At 40.4% G+C, this 18,796-nt stretch overlaps 1 protein-coding gene across 18 annotated transcripts in view; it reads right to left on the bottom strand.

The window, feature by feature from the left end:
• The window catches only part of MAGI2 (membrane associated guanylate kinase, WW and PDZ domain containing 2), a 630,648-nt gene that overhangs the window by 501,666 nt on the left and 110,186 nt on the right, over nt 1-18,796 (bottom strand). For all 18 annotated transcript variants that reach the window (XM_087873383.1, XM_087873381.1, XM_087873380.1 and 15 more), the window contains one exon: nt 3,715-3,831. In XM_087873383.1, coding sequence (XP_087729509.1) covers nt 3,715-3,831 — 117 coding nt within the window. The remainder of the gene's footprint in view (nt 1-3,714; nt 3,832-18,796) is intronic.

Raw genomic sequence — 18,796 nt, forward strand, 5'->3', positions numbered from 1 at the left:
TCACAGCATGTTAATATACTGTATACGAATATACTGTATATGAAATACTAATGATCTGATGGTCATTAAAAAAAAATCCTTTCTTACTGAGCACATAGAAGCCAAGAGGAACATACGTGCCAAATTTCAAGTTTGTAGGCTTTACTGTTCTGGAGATTTCATGATGAGTGAGTGGATTTCGCATAGATAGATAGATAGATAGATAGATAGATAGATAGATAGATAGATAGATATGGATGGAGAATGGATGGATGGATGGATGGATGGATGGATGGATGGATGGATGGATAGATAGATAGATAGATAGATAGATAGATAGATAGATAGATGATAGATAGATAGATAGATAGATAGATAGATAGATAGATAGATATGGATGGAGAATGGATGGATGGATGGATGGATGGATGGATGGATGGATGGATGGATGGATAGATAGATAGATAGATAGATAGATAGATAGATAGATAGATAGATAGATATGGATGGATAGATATGGATGGATAGATAGATAGAGATAGAGATAGATATATAGATTAGATATAGATTAGATATAGATATAGGTATAGAGATTTAGAGATTGCCCAACTTCAAAAGACTCTGCATCTTCTACTTTAAAAGAAAGAAATCATAACCACAGAGAAATAGATCATGATTCCCAGAAGGAAAAAAAAACACAATCCTGTGCATAACAACAACAAAAACAACAACTGACAGGGGTTCAACAACCATCTTGTTCCAGGACCTGGAAGGACTTTTGGGTGACTATTAGGAGGAAGTCCTACAGATCTCTTGGGGGATACTATCCCAAGTGCCACGACAGAGAAAGCATGTTTCCTACGCCAACAAAAATGCAAAAAAAAAAAAAAAAATCCAAAACAAATGTGGCTGAGACAAGCATGAAAACATGACTTCATTAAACAGTTTATTGTTAGCAGCTTAGAAACCCTAGCTTAGAGACCCAAAGGAAATGTGTAACTCCCACTGACAAATTTTATAGTCCCTGTGTAGGGGGACAATACTTGGGAGTACAACAGCTGTCAACAGCATATGGAGGCCACCTACTTCATACATCATCCGGAAGGCAGCTGGAATTCCAATCCCTGATCTCATCCCCAGGATTATAATCATGGTTCTAGACATCCATCAATAGAGGAAAATCAAAGGCAGAAGACTTGGTATGGAAACACCAAAGGAAAATAATAAAAAACAGAGAACTTGGCTAAAGACTCTTTCCAAGGTGCGGACAGAGTGATGGAGCTCATCAACATACAAAAGTTAGTGAGTAGGCAAAACCATAGATACATCCCAATAAAGACCAAAAGGAAGAAACACTTTGTCAAGTTTTATTCCACCCTCTTGTTGTGACCCAGGTCCAAGTAGGTAGTAATCAACGCAAACAGTTCCAAAACAAACAGACTTTATTAGAACAGCTGAGAATTAACTCATTCTCAACGTAGTCCAAACTAAATAAAAACAAACTCTTCATAACACAAATTCTTCAGTCTAATCACCAACCTTGGTATAATTAGGCAAACTGCTAAAGGCTTCTCTTGGCAAAAGTTCAAAAGCAGAAGACGCTGACAAGAGATAAGTGCAGCAAGACTATCAACGTTGTTTTCCGACAAAGAGCCCAAGAGCCGTTGCTGGTCTTTTAAGCCTTATAGGAGCGGCCAATCATCTCTTGGCCCTACTCCCGAGTCGTCCTCTTTGCTGTAGCTGCTCTTGCCTTCTGGCAGCTCTTCTCATACGTGCACTAGGAACAGGCTCCCCCTGTTCCTCTGCCTCTCTACTGTCAGCCTCTGGAGGCTCCGGAGTCCGCACATCACTCCCCGATGGCCCTGGCCCCATCTCTGCCTCTGACGCAGAGCCCTCATCCGGGCCCTCCCCAGACTCCAGGACTGGCCCATGTTCTTCCTCAGCCTCATCTCTGTCAGACTCCGCCGCCAGGTCCACAGGCTGCTGGCGAATCACAACACCTCTCTAGAATCCACTAGCAAAATCTAAACCCTGGAGTGGCACAATATTGTTCCTGAGAATCAGTCTAGCGACCGTCTCATTTCCCCTGTGATCCAGCAGGCATTCGGATAAAGCAGGGAATCCAACATATTTACACCTTCCTTGTTATTTATATTCCGCTTGGTTTCACATCTGAGATAACATAAAAATAGAATGATAGGAACTACTAGGATCGTTTCGTTCAATTTTAGTCAGCCTCTTAACTTTGGAACAATTGTGCTTTTATCATTCAGGAGGTGTGTTTCAGATCATTTGTTTACTGACGAACTCTCTTTCCACTTTAAACAAAAGATATACACGTTTAAGTCTTTTTTTTACACAATTATTTTAAAAACTCAGTTCCGAGCTTTCCAAATATTTATACAATACAACACAAATAACAGCCACAAGGATCTTCCACTAATCACCCTGTAATGTAAATTTAGCAATCCTAATCAAGAATTAATTTCCACTGCTGGTTTAAAAGCATTTATCAAGAAAAATAAATCCTCATTTCAATTTTCTGATTTACAAAACTACAAACGCTGCCTCCATTCTGGCTGTTATTAAATCCATGTTTTATATCTCCACATGTACCTTTATATGTCTTTATATATTAAATAAATTTATATGGCTGTCCAACTCACTGACGGCAATTCTCTTTACCAGATATTGGGATATAATGTATGTATATCAAACATTTACAGATCAAAGGCAACATTAATTTTTTTTAGTGTTAAAAGTATACAAGTATATAATCTTAAATAATGCTTTTGCTAAAAGACAGTGTTCCCTCAATTCTTTAATCTTCCAAAATCTTTACATGTGTAAAAATTTACAGATCCACTCAGTCACCACTGAAAAAAATCTGCGTACAATATATGGCTATTCCACCTGTTATAGGATGCCACTTGTTACACCCTATAATTTTTGTTTTCAGCAGAATTAGTCAACTCATTAAACATTTTATCACGCCTGACATGAAACTTTCAACACCAGCTGAGCCCAAACCGTAAGAATAAATCAAGATGGCCACACAAGCGTACTAGAATGAAAACACAACTCCTATTATTCACCAGGACACGCGTAAAAATCCATAGACTTGACACACTATCAAAAACCCAAAATATATACAGTAGCGGCCAAAATTGTGGAAACCTTTTGGGGAAAGTGTATTTTCTAAAACTAGCTAATATCAATGGAAAGATAATTTAATCAAAAATGTAATGCAATAATTTTTAGGAAGGATTTGCTATTAGAATAGCAGTTATGATATAAAGAAGAAAAGTGAAGCACATAGAAAAAAATGAAATATACAAAAATGATCACCGTAGAAAAAATGAGAGATACAAAAATGATCCCCATGTCAGTTAATGCTTCGTTGGGTGACCTTTAGCATGAATTACAGCCTTACAACATCTTCCCATGGAGTGAACCAAGTCTTTGAGTTCTGCAGCTGTTCTCATGTGAAACCAAGATTGAATGATGGCTTCTATTAACTGGGTTTTATTGCTGGGTCGCTTCCAACTAACTTTAGTCGGCTCCATAGATTTTTCAATTGGGTGAAGGTCTGGGCTATTCCCAGGCCATTCCAGCAGTGAAATAGGATTATCTTGGAACTCAAAAAAAAGTGGTGTTATTAGCCATCAAACCTCAAAAATACACTTTTCCCAAAAGGTTTCCACAATTTTGGCCACTACCTTATTTTGAACTCACATGGCACGGTTCGGAGGTAGAGGTTGTCTCTTATGATCTGCTGAAGCTCGTGATCCACCGAACCCTTCTGGAACCGCAGATTGAGGTAGTGACGGAGATCCTTATCCACAACGCCTCCTGAGGAAAATAATAATAATCATAATAATCACACTCAGATTAATAGGAAAACAGGAAGCTGGACTAATAAAGTTATTTCCTTGCAAGTTAAAAGTTTTTGGTTCACTTATAATTGCATCCATTAGTCACTTCCTAGCTTTGTGGCTTCATTTTCCTTGGGTTTTTTTATTATTATTATTATTTGTTTGTTTCTGAGTGGTTATAAATTATGTGTTTTCAATTCAGGAAATAAAAACAAAAGAAAGTAATGTACAACAGAAAGCCAGAAGGCGCTTATGGCAAACGGTTACCTTAAAGAAAAACTGACGAAGAATGAAGCATATACGGCAAAATATTTGTCAGGTTCCCAATAATTGGTCTAGGTAAATGGATCCTTGGACAATTCTTTTTCTCACATTATTGGTGTGTGTGTGTGTGTGTGTGTGTGTGTGTGTGTGTGTGTGTGTGTACCTGTCTATTTATCATCTGTCTGTCTGTCTGTCTGTGTGTCTGCTTGCCTGCCTGCCTGCCTGCCTGAGTACCCACCCACCTACCCACATCTCTCCCTCTCTCTCTCCCTCCCTCCCTCCCTCCCTCTCCATCCTATCTATCTATCTATCTATCTATCTATCTATCTATCTATCTATCATCCATCCATCCATCCATCCATCCATCTATCTATCTATCTATCTATCTATCATCCATCCATCTATCTATCTATCCATCCATCCCTATCTATCTATCTATCTATCTATCTATCTATCTATCTATCTATCTATCTAACCATCCATATCTATCTATCTATCTATCCATCCATCTATCTATCTATCTATCTATCTATCATCCATCCATCTCTGTCTGTCTCTGTCTGTCTGTCTGTCTGTCTGTCTGTCTATCCATCCATCCCTATCCATCCATCCATCCATCCATCCATCCATCCATCCATATCTATTTATCTATTTACGTATAAGTTGAAATGTTTTAAAAATTTTGATCTTCAATTTCAACTTCTTTATTGTTTCACGCTAATTTTTAAACATGTTTTCAGACAGATTAGCTTTGGAAAAAGGTTGCATAGAAATGCTTCGCTAATCATTATAATTAGTAGTTCTTGGCTGAAGAGCGCTGAAGTCCTGTAGCTTTTCCTTAAAAAATGTGTGCCAGGGATGTAAATAGTTCCTAAAAAAACCACCAACTATTAGAATGTGAATCACTCATCTTTTGCAAAGAGCATACGTAGGTGTGTAATGTGTAGCTGTGGCCCAGAGTTTAAGATCTTGCTTTATTATTTTTGAAGAGGAAAAAAACACCCATTTACTGATTCAAAACTAGCTAGTTCTATGTGCATTTTAAGTTCACGTGTTTCTACTTTTGGAAATAAGCTTGCTTGCTTCACTTCATGTTCTAGATACAGTCGTGGCCAAAATTGCGGAAACCTTTTCGGAAAAGTGTATTTTTGAGGTTTGATGGCTAATAACACCACTTTTTTTGGAGTTTCAAGACAATCCTATTCCACTGCTGGGATGGCCTGGGAATAGCCCAGACCTTCACCCAGTTTCAAATCTATGGAGCCACTTGGTTCACTCCATGGGAAGACGTTGTAAGGCCGTCATTCATGCTAAAGGTTACCCAACTAAGCATTAACTGACATGGGGATCATTTTTGTATATCTCGTGTTTCACTTTTCTTCTTTATACTGTAACTGCTATTCTAATACCGTGTTTTCCCAAAAATAAGACCCTGTCTTATATTTTTTTGAACCCCAAAATAAAGCGCTTGGCCTTATCTTCGGGGAGATCTTAATATTTTGGGGTGCATGGAGCAAGATGGGGCTCCTCTTGCCATCATACCTGATTTCCAGCTCTGCGTTTAAATATTTTCGGGGAGGGCTTATTCTCAGGGGGATGCTTATTTTAGCTCATGCGCTCAAAAATCCGATAGGGTTTATTATCAGGGGATGTCTTATTTTCGGGGAAACAGGGTAGCAAATCCTTCATAAAAGTTATTGCATTACATTCTTGATGCAATTATCTCTCTATTGATATATAATTTTATGGTACTACTCCAAAAAAAGGGAGTGTTATTAGCTAGTTTTAGAAAATACACTTTTCCCAAATGTTTCCACAATTTTGGCCACTACTGTATGTTCACAAATCCAACAAAGAAATTCACATCTTATTACAGAAGATTCTCAAAGTGAACATAAAGATAAAACCAGAAACTTTTGTTTTGGGTTTAGTGGAAAAAGACTTGGAAAAAAATGGGGAACTTTGATGTTATATATGTTGATGGCAGAAAAATTACTTTATGCACAAAAATGGAAAGACATTTTGATCCCCAAGATGGATGAATGGCTGCAAAAATTGGTGGAGTTAGCAAAGATAGCTAAATTGACTGCTTTGATCAAGGAAAAAAAATAGAATTATTTTTTGTTTCTACTTTGAAACCGCTTCTGGATTTGGTGCCTGAGGTGGAAAAAAATGAAACTTTGATTAGGGATTTTACCGGTTAGATAGGTTTGTTGTTAGAGAAATGGCTGGTTTATACTATTATGTAAAAGTTAGAAGTTGAGGTTTGATACTATTATTTTATTCTACTTCACCAAAGGGAGTCGGAAGTCAAGAGCCTTGGTAGTACAGGGTTTTAAGGCACCCTGTTATTAAGCTGGTTATTAAAACCAGCTGCCTGCAATTACTGCAGGGTTCGAATCTCGCCAAGGCTCAAGGTTGACTCAGCCTTCCATCCTTTCTAAGGTGGGTAGATTGAGGACCCAGATTATGGGGGCAATAAGCTGACTTTGTATAAATATACAAAAGGATGAAGGCTATTGCTGAGCACATTGTAAGCCGCCCTGAGTCTTCGGAGAAGGGCGGCATATAAATCAAATTAAAAAAAAAAGCCTTTTCATTCTTTTCCCCCTTTTCCCTACACTTTCCCTTTCTTCCCTTCCTTATTTTCCTATTATTTTCTTTTGTATTTTATATTATAAATTAATAGATATTTCATTAAACTACCATGTTTCCCCGAAAATAAGACCTCCCCTGAAAATAAGCCCACCCCAAAAATATTTAAACGCATGTTCAGCCAGTCCCCGCCATTTCCTCTGGTTAGGGTTAGGGAGACAGCTGGAAATCGGGTAAGATGGCAAGAAGATCCCCCGTCTTGCTCCACACGCCCCAAAATAATAAGACCTCCCTGAAAATAAGGCCAAGTGCTTATTTCAGGGTTCAAAATAATATAAGACAGGGTCTTATTTTTGGAGAAACATGGTAATCAGTAGTTTAATGAAAAGAAGGACTAGGGGAGACTTGATAGCAGTCTTCCAATATCTCAGGGACTGCCACAAAGAAGAGGGGGTCAAGCTATTCTCCAAAGCACCTGAGGGCAGGAGAAGAAGCAATGGGTGGAAACCCATAAAGGAGAGAAGCAACCTAGAACTAAGGAGAAATTTCCTGACAGTGAGAACAATTAACCAGCGGAACAACTTGCCTCCAGAAGTTGCGAATGCTCCAACACTGGAAGTTTTTAAGAAGAGGTTGGATAACCATTTGTCTGAAGTGGTGTAGGGTTTCCTGCCTAGGCAGGGGGTTGGACTAGATGACCTCTAAGGTCCCTTCCAACCTTATTATTCTATTCTATTCTATGTTCACAAATCTGTACATTCTGCAGACTTAAACCATCTGAAGGCCACATAATTAATTGGGCAATCCAGAAGCAATAGAAGACGTCATGGAACTAGAGAAAATTTGGAAAATTGATTTATCCATAGAGTGGGGTCTTGAAAACACTGGGGGGGGAGAAAGTAGGAAATAGGGCAGGGGTGAAATCCAGCAGGTTCTGATAGGTTCTGGAGAACTGGTAGCGGAAATTTTGAGCAGTTCGGAGAACCGCTGGTGGAAATTTTGAGTAGTTTGGAGAACCGGCAAATACCACTTCTGGCTGGCCCCAGAGTGGGGTGGGAATGGAGATTGTGCAGTATCCTTCCCCCTGTCATGCCCACCAAGCCATGCCCACCAAGCCACACCACGCCCACCAAGCCACGCCGACAGAACCGGTAGTAAAAAAAATTTGGATTTCACCACTGAAGTAGGGAGGGAGTTTGAGAATTTTGCAGCAAAGGTAGGAAATAGTAACAAGAAGAGGATATCTGGAAGAGATTGGGGAAGAAAGCTTTTCCTAAACAGGGACCGTTGCAAGCAAGCCTAACATTTATTTTCCCAACTAATAAAATCAGTGCGATGGTAAATATTGCACTCTGAAAGAATGAAAAAAACCCAGAAACTTTCTAAATAAAGACATTCATTGTGGCAACCCACAGTGCCATAAAAATGACCACGCAAGCTAGCAACCAATTACCAACAATCCCCCATTGTATAAACTTCTAATTACAAGGGAAAACATACAGTAGCAATTTTCTAAAACAGTGACAGGCTTTGGCCGTTAATTTAAGATGCGCCTTGCAACTTAGGAAGTGCTTAGCAAATTGCTTCTGAGCATTTGAGGATTAATGACTTTTAAGTCACAGAAGCATTGACTCAAACTTTCTCTTTTATTCACAGTGATCAGTTTCGCAGCAGTCAAGTCCCAAATGAGTTTGAAGTGTATAAATTAAACAGCCCTATGCACGTTATCCTTCATAATGCAAACCTCTTCAATAAAGCTATCAGCGAAAAGGGCCTATTCATAACTCTACAGAAGTGGACAAAATTGTGGAAGACCATTTGGGAAAAGGTGCATTTTCTAAAACTAGCTAATAACACCACTTTTTTTTTTGGAGTAGTACCATAAAATTATATATCAATGGAAAGATCATTCAATCAAGAATATAATGCAATAACTTTTAGGAAGGATTTGCTATTAGAATAGTAGTTACAGTATAAAGAAGAAAAGTGAAACACAGAGAAAAAACAAGATATACGAAAATGATCACCGTAGAAAAAAGGAGATATACAAAAAAGATCCCCATGTCAGTTAATGCTTCGTTGGGTAACCTTTAGCATGAATTACGGCCTTACAACGTCTTCCCATGGAGTGAACCAAGTCTTTGAGTTCTGCAGCTGTTATCATGTGAAACCAAGATTGAATGATGGCTTCTGTTAACTGGTTTTATTGCTGGGTTGCTTCTGATCAACAAGTTTCTTTAGTCGGCTCCATAGATTTTCAATTGGGTGAAGGTCTGGGCTATTCCCAGGCCATTCCAGCATTGGAATAGGATTCTCTTAGAACTCGAAAAAAAGAAAAGAAAAGAAAAGAAAAGAAAAGAAAAGAAAAGAAAAGAAAAAAGTGGTGTTACTAGCCATCAAACCTCAAAAATACGCTTTTCCCAAAAAGTTTCCACAATTTTGGCCACTACTGTAGTTAACAGGAATTTCTAAGTCTTCAGTACTCCTGTATTTTGCCGATGATTTTGATGATGTAAACATAATAATCTAAAGCTATTTATGTACGTTAAGTGTCTTCCTAGAACCCTTCTTTTTTATATATATAGTTTATTTATATATTTTTTTAACATACATAAGCGCTTTGTGAACATTGTATTGTCTGGGTCAATTTGCTTACAAATAATCATATTTATCCAATTTCTAATCTCTACCTCTATTATCAAGCCGTTGATAAAAGAAGTTCCATGTTAAAGAAAAATATTCCGTATCTTCTTTATCCTTTTATCTTTAATGTTCTGAGAAGGTGTCATTTTGCACAAAACAATATTGAATAGGATGCAATTCATTAAATTAACTAAACCAGAGAGAAGTCTGCTTTAATTTCTGAGAAAATCGTAAGAATAATCATTTCCTAGGCTTTTACGAAAGGCAATCTTTTTGCACACCAGAGCAGAGGTGGGTTTCAGCAGGTTCTGACCAGTTCTGGAGAACCGTTAGCGGTAATTTTGAGTAGTTCGGAGAACTGGTAGTAAAAATTCTGACTGGCCCCGCCCCCATCTATTCTCTGCCTCCTGAGTCCCAGCTGATTGGGAGGAAATGGGGATTTTGCAGTAACCTTCCCCTGGAGTGGGAAGGGAATGGAGATTTTACAGTAACCTTCCCCTGGAGTGGGAAGAGAATGGAGATTTTACAGTATCCTTCCCATGCTACGCCCACCAAGCCACACCCACCAAGCCATGCCATGCCCACCAAGCCACACCCACAGAACCGGTAGTAAAAAAAATTTGAAACCCACCACTGCATCAGATATATTTACAATTAAAGCAATACAACCGAGTTTTATTTCTTTTCCTTAGGTTTTAGTTTTACTTTTGTCCATCAAAATAAAAACTAATTTCTGTTGTTCGCAGACTAAATTATCAGTTTTAATTATATTTGATTCCTACGTTCATTTGAGGCTGCATGCATTTCTATTTAATCTGTTATCACATTTATACTCTGAACAGAATTTAAGATGCTCCTTTTTTTTAAAATTTTTATCCCGAGAGAACCATCTAATTCATTTCAACCATAAATAAGTTTCCAGAGACTTCGGATATACTGAGATCAGAAGCAAAACATCCTGAGATTCTAAAAAGCCTTTGAATTAAGTTTTTATAAGCACAGCTCGGGAGTTTAACAATACAACCCACAGACATAACCAAGAAAATATTTCTTGCAATGTAAATTTACAAGATAACAAATGTCACGTGAGAAAGTCGAGCACCGTTTAAGGCTGAAGCGAATGCTGCAAACGGACAAAATACAAGCCATGCGAAGTGGTGCAGACGTGATTTTTATCACTAAACAGCCACAGCCTTTCTAAATTGACCAACAAATTGGATTTTATTTCTCGTAGAGTTTTTGCTTACATCTTCTTTGCATTTTTTAAAATATGAAACCATGGCAGGCGTGTAAATTTACAATTGGTCTGTTTACGAACTGAGATGGATTTCTTGAGGCTAGAATGTTACAAAATTGTGATTTTTGGAAGGAACCATGTGTGTATATATCCGGTTTTAAAGGTTTCAGATTTTGAACTGGCTTTGAATTCAACAGAGAGACAAAATCAATGGTGAGATGAGACTAGACGACACAGTTCAGGCTTAATTTGTTTAAAAGTTGATTTGCAATGATCCATTTAATCTATTTCGGCTTTTTCCTGGGCTCCAAGATCACCGCACATGGGGACCACAGTCAAGAAATTAAAAGACACTTGCTCCTGGGGAGGAAAGCTATGGCAAATCTAGATAGCTTACTTAAAAAGCAGAGACATCACCCTGCCAACAAAAGAGCATATAGTCAAGGCTATGGTTTTCCCAGTTGCAATGGATGGCTGTGAAAGTTGGACCATAAGGAAGGTTGAGCGCCAAAGAATGGAGGCCTTTGAACTCTGGTGCTGGAGAAGACTCCTGCGAGTCCTTTGGACTGCAAGGGGATCCAACCGGTCAGTCCTAGAGGAGATCAACCCTGACTGCTCTTTAGAAGGCCAGATCCAGAAGATGAAATTCAAATGGCCACCTAAGGACTCCCTGGAGAAGAGCCTAATGCTGGGGACGATGGAGGGCAAAAGAAGAAGAAAGGGACGGCAGAGAACGAGGTGGCTGGATGGAGTCACTGAAGCAGTCGGCGTGAGCTTAAATGGACTCCAGAGGATGGTAGAGGACAGGAAGGCCTGGAGGAATGTTGTCCATGAGGTCACAATGGGTCGGACAGGGCTTCGCAACTAACAACAACAATTTAAGCTATTTAACATCATAGAAGAACGCTAGTTATTTTTTAAAATCAAAACTCAATTGCGTGACATTGTATTACTAGCTGTGGTTCTTTTTTTCTTTCCTCCTTATGATCTATAGATTTTTCCTCTTTTCTTCTTTTAACGTATTTGTTTTTTAATTCTTCTTCAGTTGTTTTCTTAAATGGTTGCCTTTTGAGCGTCTACGATTTTATTACTGTTTTAGGTATAGAACATAATTTAAGCTTTGTACTTGTACCAATTTTTTTAAAATATGTAAATTATATGCACATAAATAAAATCAAGGATGGTTATTTTACACCTAAACTCAACACACTGTTAATACATAAATCAATGTAGGAATGGTGACATGAATAAGGACAGGTAAGGCTGAGCTACATAGACAAGAATTTTGGGTTATCTAAATTTCTCTCATTGTATACTAGACTAGAAAATGGGAGTCAGTGAATTCTAGTCCTGCCCTAGCCATGAAAGTCAGCTGGGTGACTTTGGGCCAATCACAGGAGATGGTGAGTTCTAGTCCCACCTTATCCATGAAATCCAGTTGGGTGAGTTTGGGCCAATCACCAGAAGATGGTGAGTTCTAGTCCCGCCCTAACCATGAAAGCCAGCTGGCTGACTTTGGGCTAATCACCAGGATATGGTGAGTTCTAGTCCCGCCTTAGGCATGAAATCCAGCTGGGTAACTTTGGGCCAATCACAGGAGACAGTGAGTTCTAGTCCCGCCTTAGCCTTAGCCGCCTTTTCTCTCAGCCCAACCAGTGGTGGGTTGCCCCCAGTTCAGACCGGTTCTATAGAACCGGTAGTAAAACCAGCGGGAGGCTCCGCCCACCGACCCCGACGTCATCAGGAAGCTTCTGCACATGCGCAGAAGCGTGCACACACACGGCCCCATTGCAAAGCGGTAGTAAAGGTAAGTAGAACCCACCCCTGAGCCCAAGCCACCTCACAGGTTTGTTGTTGTGGGGAACACAGGAAGAGTACGGTGTATTGGATATGTTCACCACTTTGAGTTATTTGCAAAACTAATAAATACAAATACATGGCATTGGACCTGGATACCTTCAAAACCGTCTTCTGCCACCAGTAGTCTCCCACCGGCCAGTTTGCTCCCACAGAGAGGGTCTCCTCAGGGTGCCATCGGCCAAATTATGTCGGCTGGCGACACCCAGGGGGAGGGCCTTCTCTGTGGGAGCCCCTGCCCTGTGGAACGAACTGCCCCCGGAAATGCGTAAAATCTCTGATCTCCGTGTATTTCGCTGTGCCCTCAAAACCTTGTTGTTCCGCCAGGCTGGGCTATCAATGTAAAGATTTTAATTGGTTTTTAAATATGGGATTTTAAATTTGGGGTTTTATAAATTGGGCCTATCATTTAATAATTTTAATTATTTTTAAATTTTGTCTGTCTTTGTGCTTTTAATCAGGCTGTACACCGCCCTGAGTCCTTCGGGAGAAGGGCGGTATAGAAATAAAACTAATAAATAAATAATAAATAAATAAATACATAGCAATAAAATCTCTTATTCAAACCCAATTTCCCTTCAGGCCATCCCAGTCTTTTCGCTAAACCTCTTTTCGCTTTCTTTGTGCCATTTACTCCCTGATTAAAAGTCTAACGCTGCTTAGCTGATTTGTATTGAGTGGTTGCCATCCGAACAGTCTGCATGTTTTAAAATGCATTGCTTTTGCAGGGGTTCTCGTGATTACGCTGGAATCAAATTAGTTTAGGGACTAAGAAACCCTCTGTGAATAATCTCAGGTTATAATAATGAAGCGCCTTCAAAGACAGCTATTGAGAGATGGAAAAAAAAAATCTCCTTTCTCCAGCGTAACCTCACTTTATTCTGGAGATTTATGGGATCCCTCTACTTACCCAAATCATTTACCATTTGGGACTGGCTTTGAGTCTTATATTGATGCAAGCACTGTCTGATTAGTTTTGTACCACTCTTTTAAGGAACTGCCAATGGATTCATTTAGTGGCAGGGTTTTCATTCATTGATTCGTTTCTCCGTTATTAGATCAAGTTGGCAACAGGGCTGCGATTCAGCAGGTTCTGAAAAACCGGTAGAGGAAATTTTGAGTAGTTCGGAGAACCGGCAAATGGCTGGGTCCCAGAGTGGGGTGGGAATGGAGATTTTGCAATATCCTTCCCCCAGGAGTGGGGAGGGAATGGGGATTTTTTTTTTTTAATTTGATTTATATGCCGCCCTTCTCCGGAGACTCAGGGCGGCTTACAATGCGTTAAGCAATAGCCTTCATACTTTTGTATATTTTATACAAAGTCAGCTTATTGCCCCCACAAACTGGGTCCTCATTTCACCTACCTTAGAAAGGATGGAAGGCTGAGTCGACCTTGAGCTTGGTGAGATTTGAACTTGCAGTAATTGCAGGCAGCAGATGTTAATAATAGTGCTTAGTCCACTGTACTACAGGCTCTTTATTTATTGGTTTGATTTATATGCCGCCCTTCTCCGGAGACTCAGGGGGGCTTACAATGCGTTAAGCAATAGCCTTCATACTTTTGTATATACCTGCTTAGTAGGGCTTTCGGGGGCCCCCTAAGTGGTGTTCTTTTTTATACAAAGTCAGCTTATTGCCCACACAATCCGGGTCCTCATTTTACCTACCTCGGAAGGATGGAAGGCTGAGTCAACCTTGAGCCTGGTGAGATTCGAACTTGCAGTAATTGCAGGCAGCTGGTGCCAGTTAACAACGCTTTAGTCTGCTGCACAACCAAGGCTCTTGGTTGGCTCTTGGGAATGGAGATTTTGCGGTATCCTTCCCCTGCCACGCCCACCAAGCCACGCCACGCCCACCGAGCCACGCCCACAGAACCGGTAGTAAAAAAAATTGAATTCCACCACTGGCTGCCAACAGGGAACGATGCCCCCAAAATATGGCATCGTTCTGTTTCTAAAGGATAATTTAGTCCCATCTACCGATTTTTAATTTTTTTTAGCTTCTAGGTTTTTATTTTGTGTGGGATTTTTTTTCCTGTACAAATTTTATGGGTTTATCAAAATATAAAATACAAAGGGAAATAAAAAGTAATGGAAAACTATGTGTGGGGAGGGGGGAGAAAAGAAGAAGAGAAAATGTGGGGTAGAGAGAGAAAAAAAGAAAAAAAAAGGCATTTTAACACAGTAGAAGAAAACAATCTCAACTTTTTAGTTTTACACAATAGTATATACTAGCCTATAACAACAAACCTATCTAATCAGCAAAAACAAAATCAAAGTTTCGGGGTTTTTTCTCCATTACAAGCACAAAATCCAGAATATTTTGAGTTTTAAAAGACTTACAATATAACATATCTAGTTGGAAATAAGCTCTCGTTTCAATAGAACGTACTCTGAGGTGAGTATACAATTAGGGGATTTAGATATTTGCAGCAATTTAGTAAAGGCAAAGGTTCCCCTCGCACATATGTGCTAGTCGTTCCCGACTCTAGGGGGCAGTGCTCATCTCCGTTTCATAGCCGAAGAGCCAGCGCTGTCCGAAAACATCTCCGTGGTCATGTGGCCGGCATGACTCAATGCCAAAGGCGCATGGAACTCTGTTCCCTTCCCACCAAAGGTGGTCCTTATTTTTCTACTTGCATTTTTTATGTGCTTTCGAACTGCTAGGTTGGCAGAAGCTGGGACAAGTCACGGGAGCTCACCCCGTTACGCGGCACTCGGGATTCGAACTGTTGAACTGCCGACCTTTCGATCGACAAGCTCAGTGTCTTAGCACTGAGCCACCGCGTCCCAATCATGGATAGAGAAGGTGTATTCTTATCTGTTGTGCTAACTCTTCACCCCTTTTCTTATTGATTATTTAATAACTCTCATCTCATGTTAGGAACATAGAGGAATCCTTGCCTTTTTGTGTCTTCTGATGTTAAAAAATGTTTTAGGAAAACTATTTGTTGAGTATTTTTCTGCTGTCCATGTAGGAAGTTTATGAAGGCTCTTTGAACTCTGTCTTAGGCAGAGATCTCACAACATCTGTCCCCATAGCTAACTAACACAGGGTTGCATGTTGTCAGAAATGTTCTTAAAAACTAAAAAGAAAATTGTTCAGATTATTTATTATTTATTTATTAATTAATTCAATTTGTATGCCGCCCCTCTCCAAAGACTCAGGGCGGCTCACAATGCATTTAAAATCATTATTAAAAACATTTAAAAATTAAAAACATTAAAACTCATTCACACCATTCATGGCCAGATCTCGCCAGAGATCAACAGAAGTAAAAGGAAAGGAAAGGAAAGGAAAGATCTTAAGCGTAACCGGAAACTTAACTGTTTTAAATACAAAATATCACTATTGATAAATGTTAGGTATAAAGTTTCACTATTATTAGATAGCAGGAGAGAAAGAATGATCAAATTCTATTCATTTGCCAAAAGTGGCGAAAGAAAAAAAAAATAAAACAACTAATTTGAAAACTGTTCCCTTGAATAGATTTAGAACGGATTTTGCAATTTGCAAAGTAGATCTGAATAGATTTGGCCATTTGCTAAGACACAATAGTAAAGAAGATTGTCCTTAAGAAACCGGGTATCTCATATATCCAAACGGAAGGTTTGCCAGCACTAATAGGGGAACTGAATATTCTGGGATAGTCCAGTGGATGTTGGCAAGCATTTCATCTGTATGGAACGATCATGTTCCATACAGATGTTTTTAGTGGAAACGTTTCAGAAACTAAGCTGTTGGGCTCAATATTACTACTACAATGTGGCAGTAGATTTGGAAGATAACTTTTCATCAAGCAGGGGTGAATATCTGCTGAATCTGTGGTTCTGAAACAAGTCAGCATATCAGTGGTGAAATCCAAATTTTTTTTACTACCGGTTCTGTGGGTGTGGCTTGGTGGGCTTGGCAGGGGAAGGATACTGCAAAATCTCCATTTCCACCCCACTCCAGGGGAAGGATACTGCAAAATCCCCATTCCCTCTCCACTCCGGGGGGAAGGATATTGCAAAATCTGCATTTCCACCCCATTCTGGGGTCAGCCAGAGGTGGCATTTGCTGGTTCTTTGAACGACTCAAAATTTCCACCACCGGTTCTCCGAACTACTCAAAATTTCTGCTACCGGTTCTCTAGAACCGGTCAGAACCTGTCAGAACCTGCTGGATTTCACCCCTGCAACATATGTTCCAGCCATCTAAGATTGTAGGGCCGTGATGGCGAACCTATGGCACACGTGCCACAGGTGGCACACAGAACCATATCAGTGGGCATATGAGCTCAGCTCCGGTGCACATGCGCATGCCGGCCAGCTGATTTTCGGGCCTTCTGGGCTCCCTGGAAGTCGGCAAACAGGCCGTTTCTGGCCTCCAGAGGGCCCCCGGAGGGTGGGTGGGGAAGGCCATTTTCACCCTCCCCAGGCTCCTAGTAAGGCTCTGGAGCGTGAGGAGGGTGAAAAACGGGCCTACTGGGCCCACAGTGCCATCACGTGCCAAAAGCGGGGGAAGCGGGGGGGGGGTTCCCACACACATGTGCGAGGGCAGTGTGCATAGAATTATGGGTGTGGGCACATGCACGCGCGACCCCTCTGCACTCCCCCCGCTTTTGGCACGCGATGGCAGAAAGGTTAGCCATCACTGTTGTAGGGTTTGCTTCAGACAAATTGGTTGAATCTGGTCCTAATTTGACATTTTAGCAATTGCATCGACTGACAGAAAAGTAGCTTAAAGGCATACAATATTCATGCCACGATCACTGTTCTCGACTCTAACAACCCCTAGGAGAAAAACGCCATGTGCGATTTTCTCGGAGATCGTAAACAGCGTCTGCAAATTTGCTGTAAACAATACAGGAGGAAACATTGGAGGCTCATTTTGGTGGATGTCAAAATGGCATTAAGGCAAATCTGCCAACCAATTTTCGAAGTTGCTTTAATTATTTGGAGCGGCATAATGAAGAACTAATCATAACTGTATTTTCCCCTCATGAGGAGACCGTATGTAGCTCAAGCTTCATTCAGCTTCTCCACAAAGCAATTATTGACCCATAAAACATATTTTAGCTACAGCTTTGTTAAATGGGTAATCAATTCCAGTTCTGGCTTTGCTAAGGTCAACGAGAACTTCCTCGCCGATTTAAATTAGGGTACACTTTCGAATTCATTTATTATTATTATCATTTTGCTTTTTATAGTTTACTACTATACAAATTCCGCTGAAAACATTATCCGCTAAATTCAATGCAACTAGACTAGAAGGAAAGTTGGTAGTCGAAATAGAGTTAGGGAGCAATAACATTTTATGCCAAAGAGGGAGAAAGGAAGGGAGGGTGGGAGGGAAGGAGGGAGGAAGGAAGGAAGGAAGGAAGGAAGGAAGGAAGGAAGGAAGGAGAAGGAGAGACAAGAAAAGACAAGGAAAGAAGAGAGGGAGGGAGGGAGGGAGGAAGGGAGGAAGGGAGGAAGGAGAAGGAGAGACAAGAAAAGACAAGGAAAGAAGAGAGGGAGGGAGGAAGGGAGGAAGGAAGGAAGGAGAAGGAGAGACAAGAAAAGACAAGGAAAGAAGAGAGGGAGAGAGGGAAGGAGGAAAGAAGAAGGAGAGACAAGAAAAGACAAGGAAGGGAGGGAGGAAGGAAGGAGAAGGAGAGACAAGAAAAGAAGGAAGGGAGGGAGGGAGGAAGGAAGGAAGGAAGGAGAAGGAGAGACAAGAAAAGACAAGGAAAGAAGAGAGGGAGGGAGGGAAGGAGGGAGGGAAGGAGGAAGGAAGTAGAAGGAGAGACAAGAAAAGACAAAGAAGGGAGGAAGGAAGGAAGGAGAAGGAGAGACAAGAAAAGACAAGGAAAGAAGGAAGGGAGGGAGGGAGGGAGGGAGGGAGGAAGGAAGGAAGGAAGGAAGGAAGGAAGGAAGGAAGGAAGGAAGGAAGGAAGGAAGGAAGGAGAGACAAGAAAAGACAAGGGAGAGAGGGAGGGAGGGAAAGCTAAAAGTCAATCGTAGGACACACAAGGATTTTTGGTGTTATTTTGTCATGGCTCATGCAAGGGGAAGAGTTAATGACTGACATTAAGTAGGAACTTCAAGATCAGGTGTGAGCAATCTCCCGCTCTCCTGTAAAAACCTTGCTCTGCAGATAATGGGGGGACTGTAAATATTATCCTGAGAAAAGATGATTGGAGAAAGCTTAAGGTAAATCTCTTCTCTGTCAGAATACTTAGGAAGTAACTTATCTTAACCTAGCCCCTTCTTTTAGATAGTGCTACGGTTTGTTCTACAAAATTGTATTTCTCAGGTTCAGGGTTAGGTAACCATTATAGTTTGGCTCAAATGATAATCGGTTTGTCCCTAATCTTAGCCAA

The sequence above is a fragment of the Pantherophis guttatus genome, chromosome 7 (assembly GCF_059756535.1).
Source record: "Pantherophis guttatus breed Tessera chromosome 7, ASM5975653v1, whole genome shotgun sequence".
Lineage (NCBI taxonomy): Eukaryota > Metazoa > Chordata > Lepidosauria > Squamata > Colubridae > Pantherophis > Pantherophis guttatus.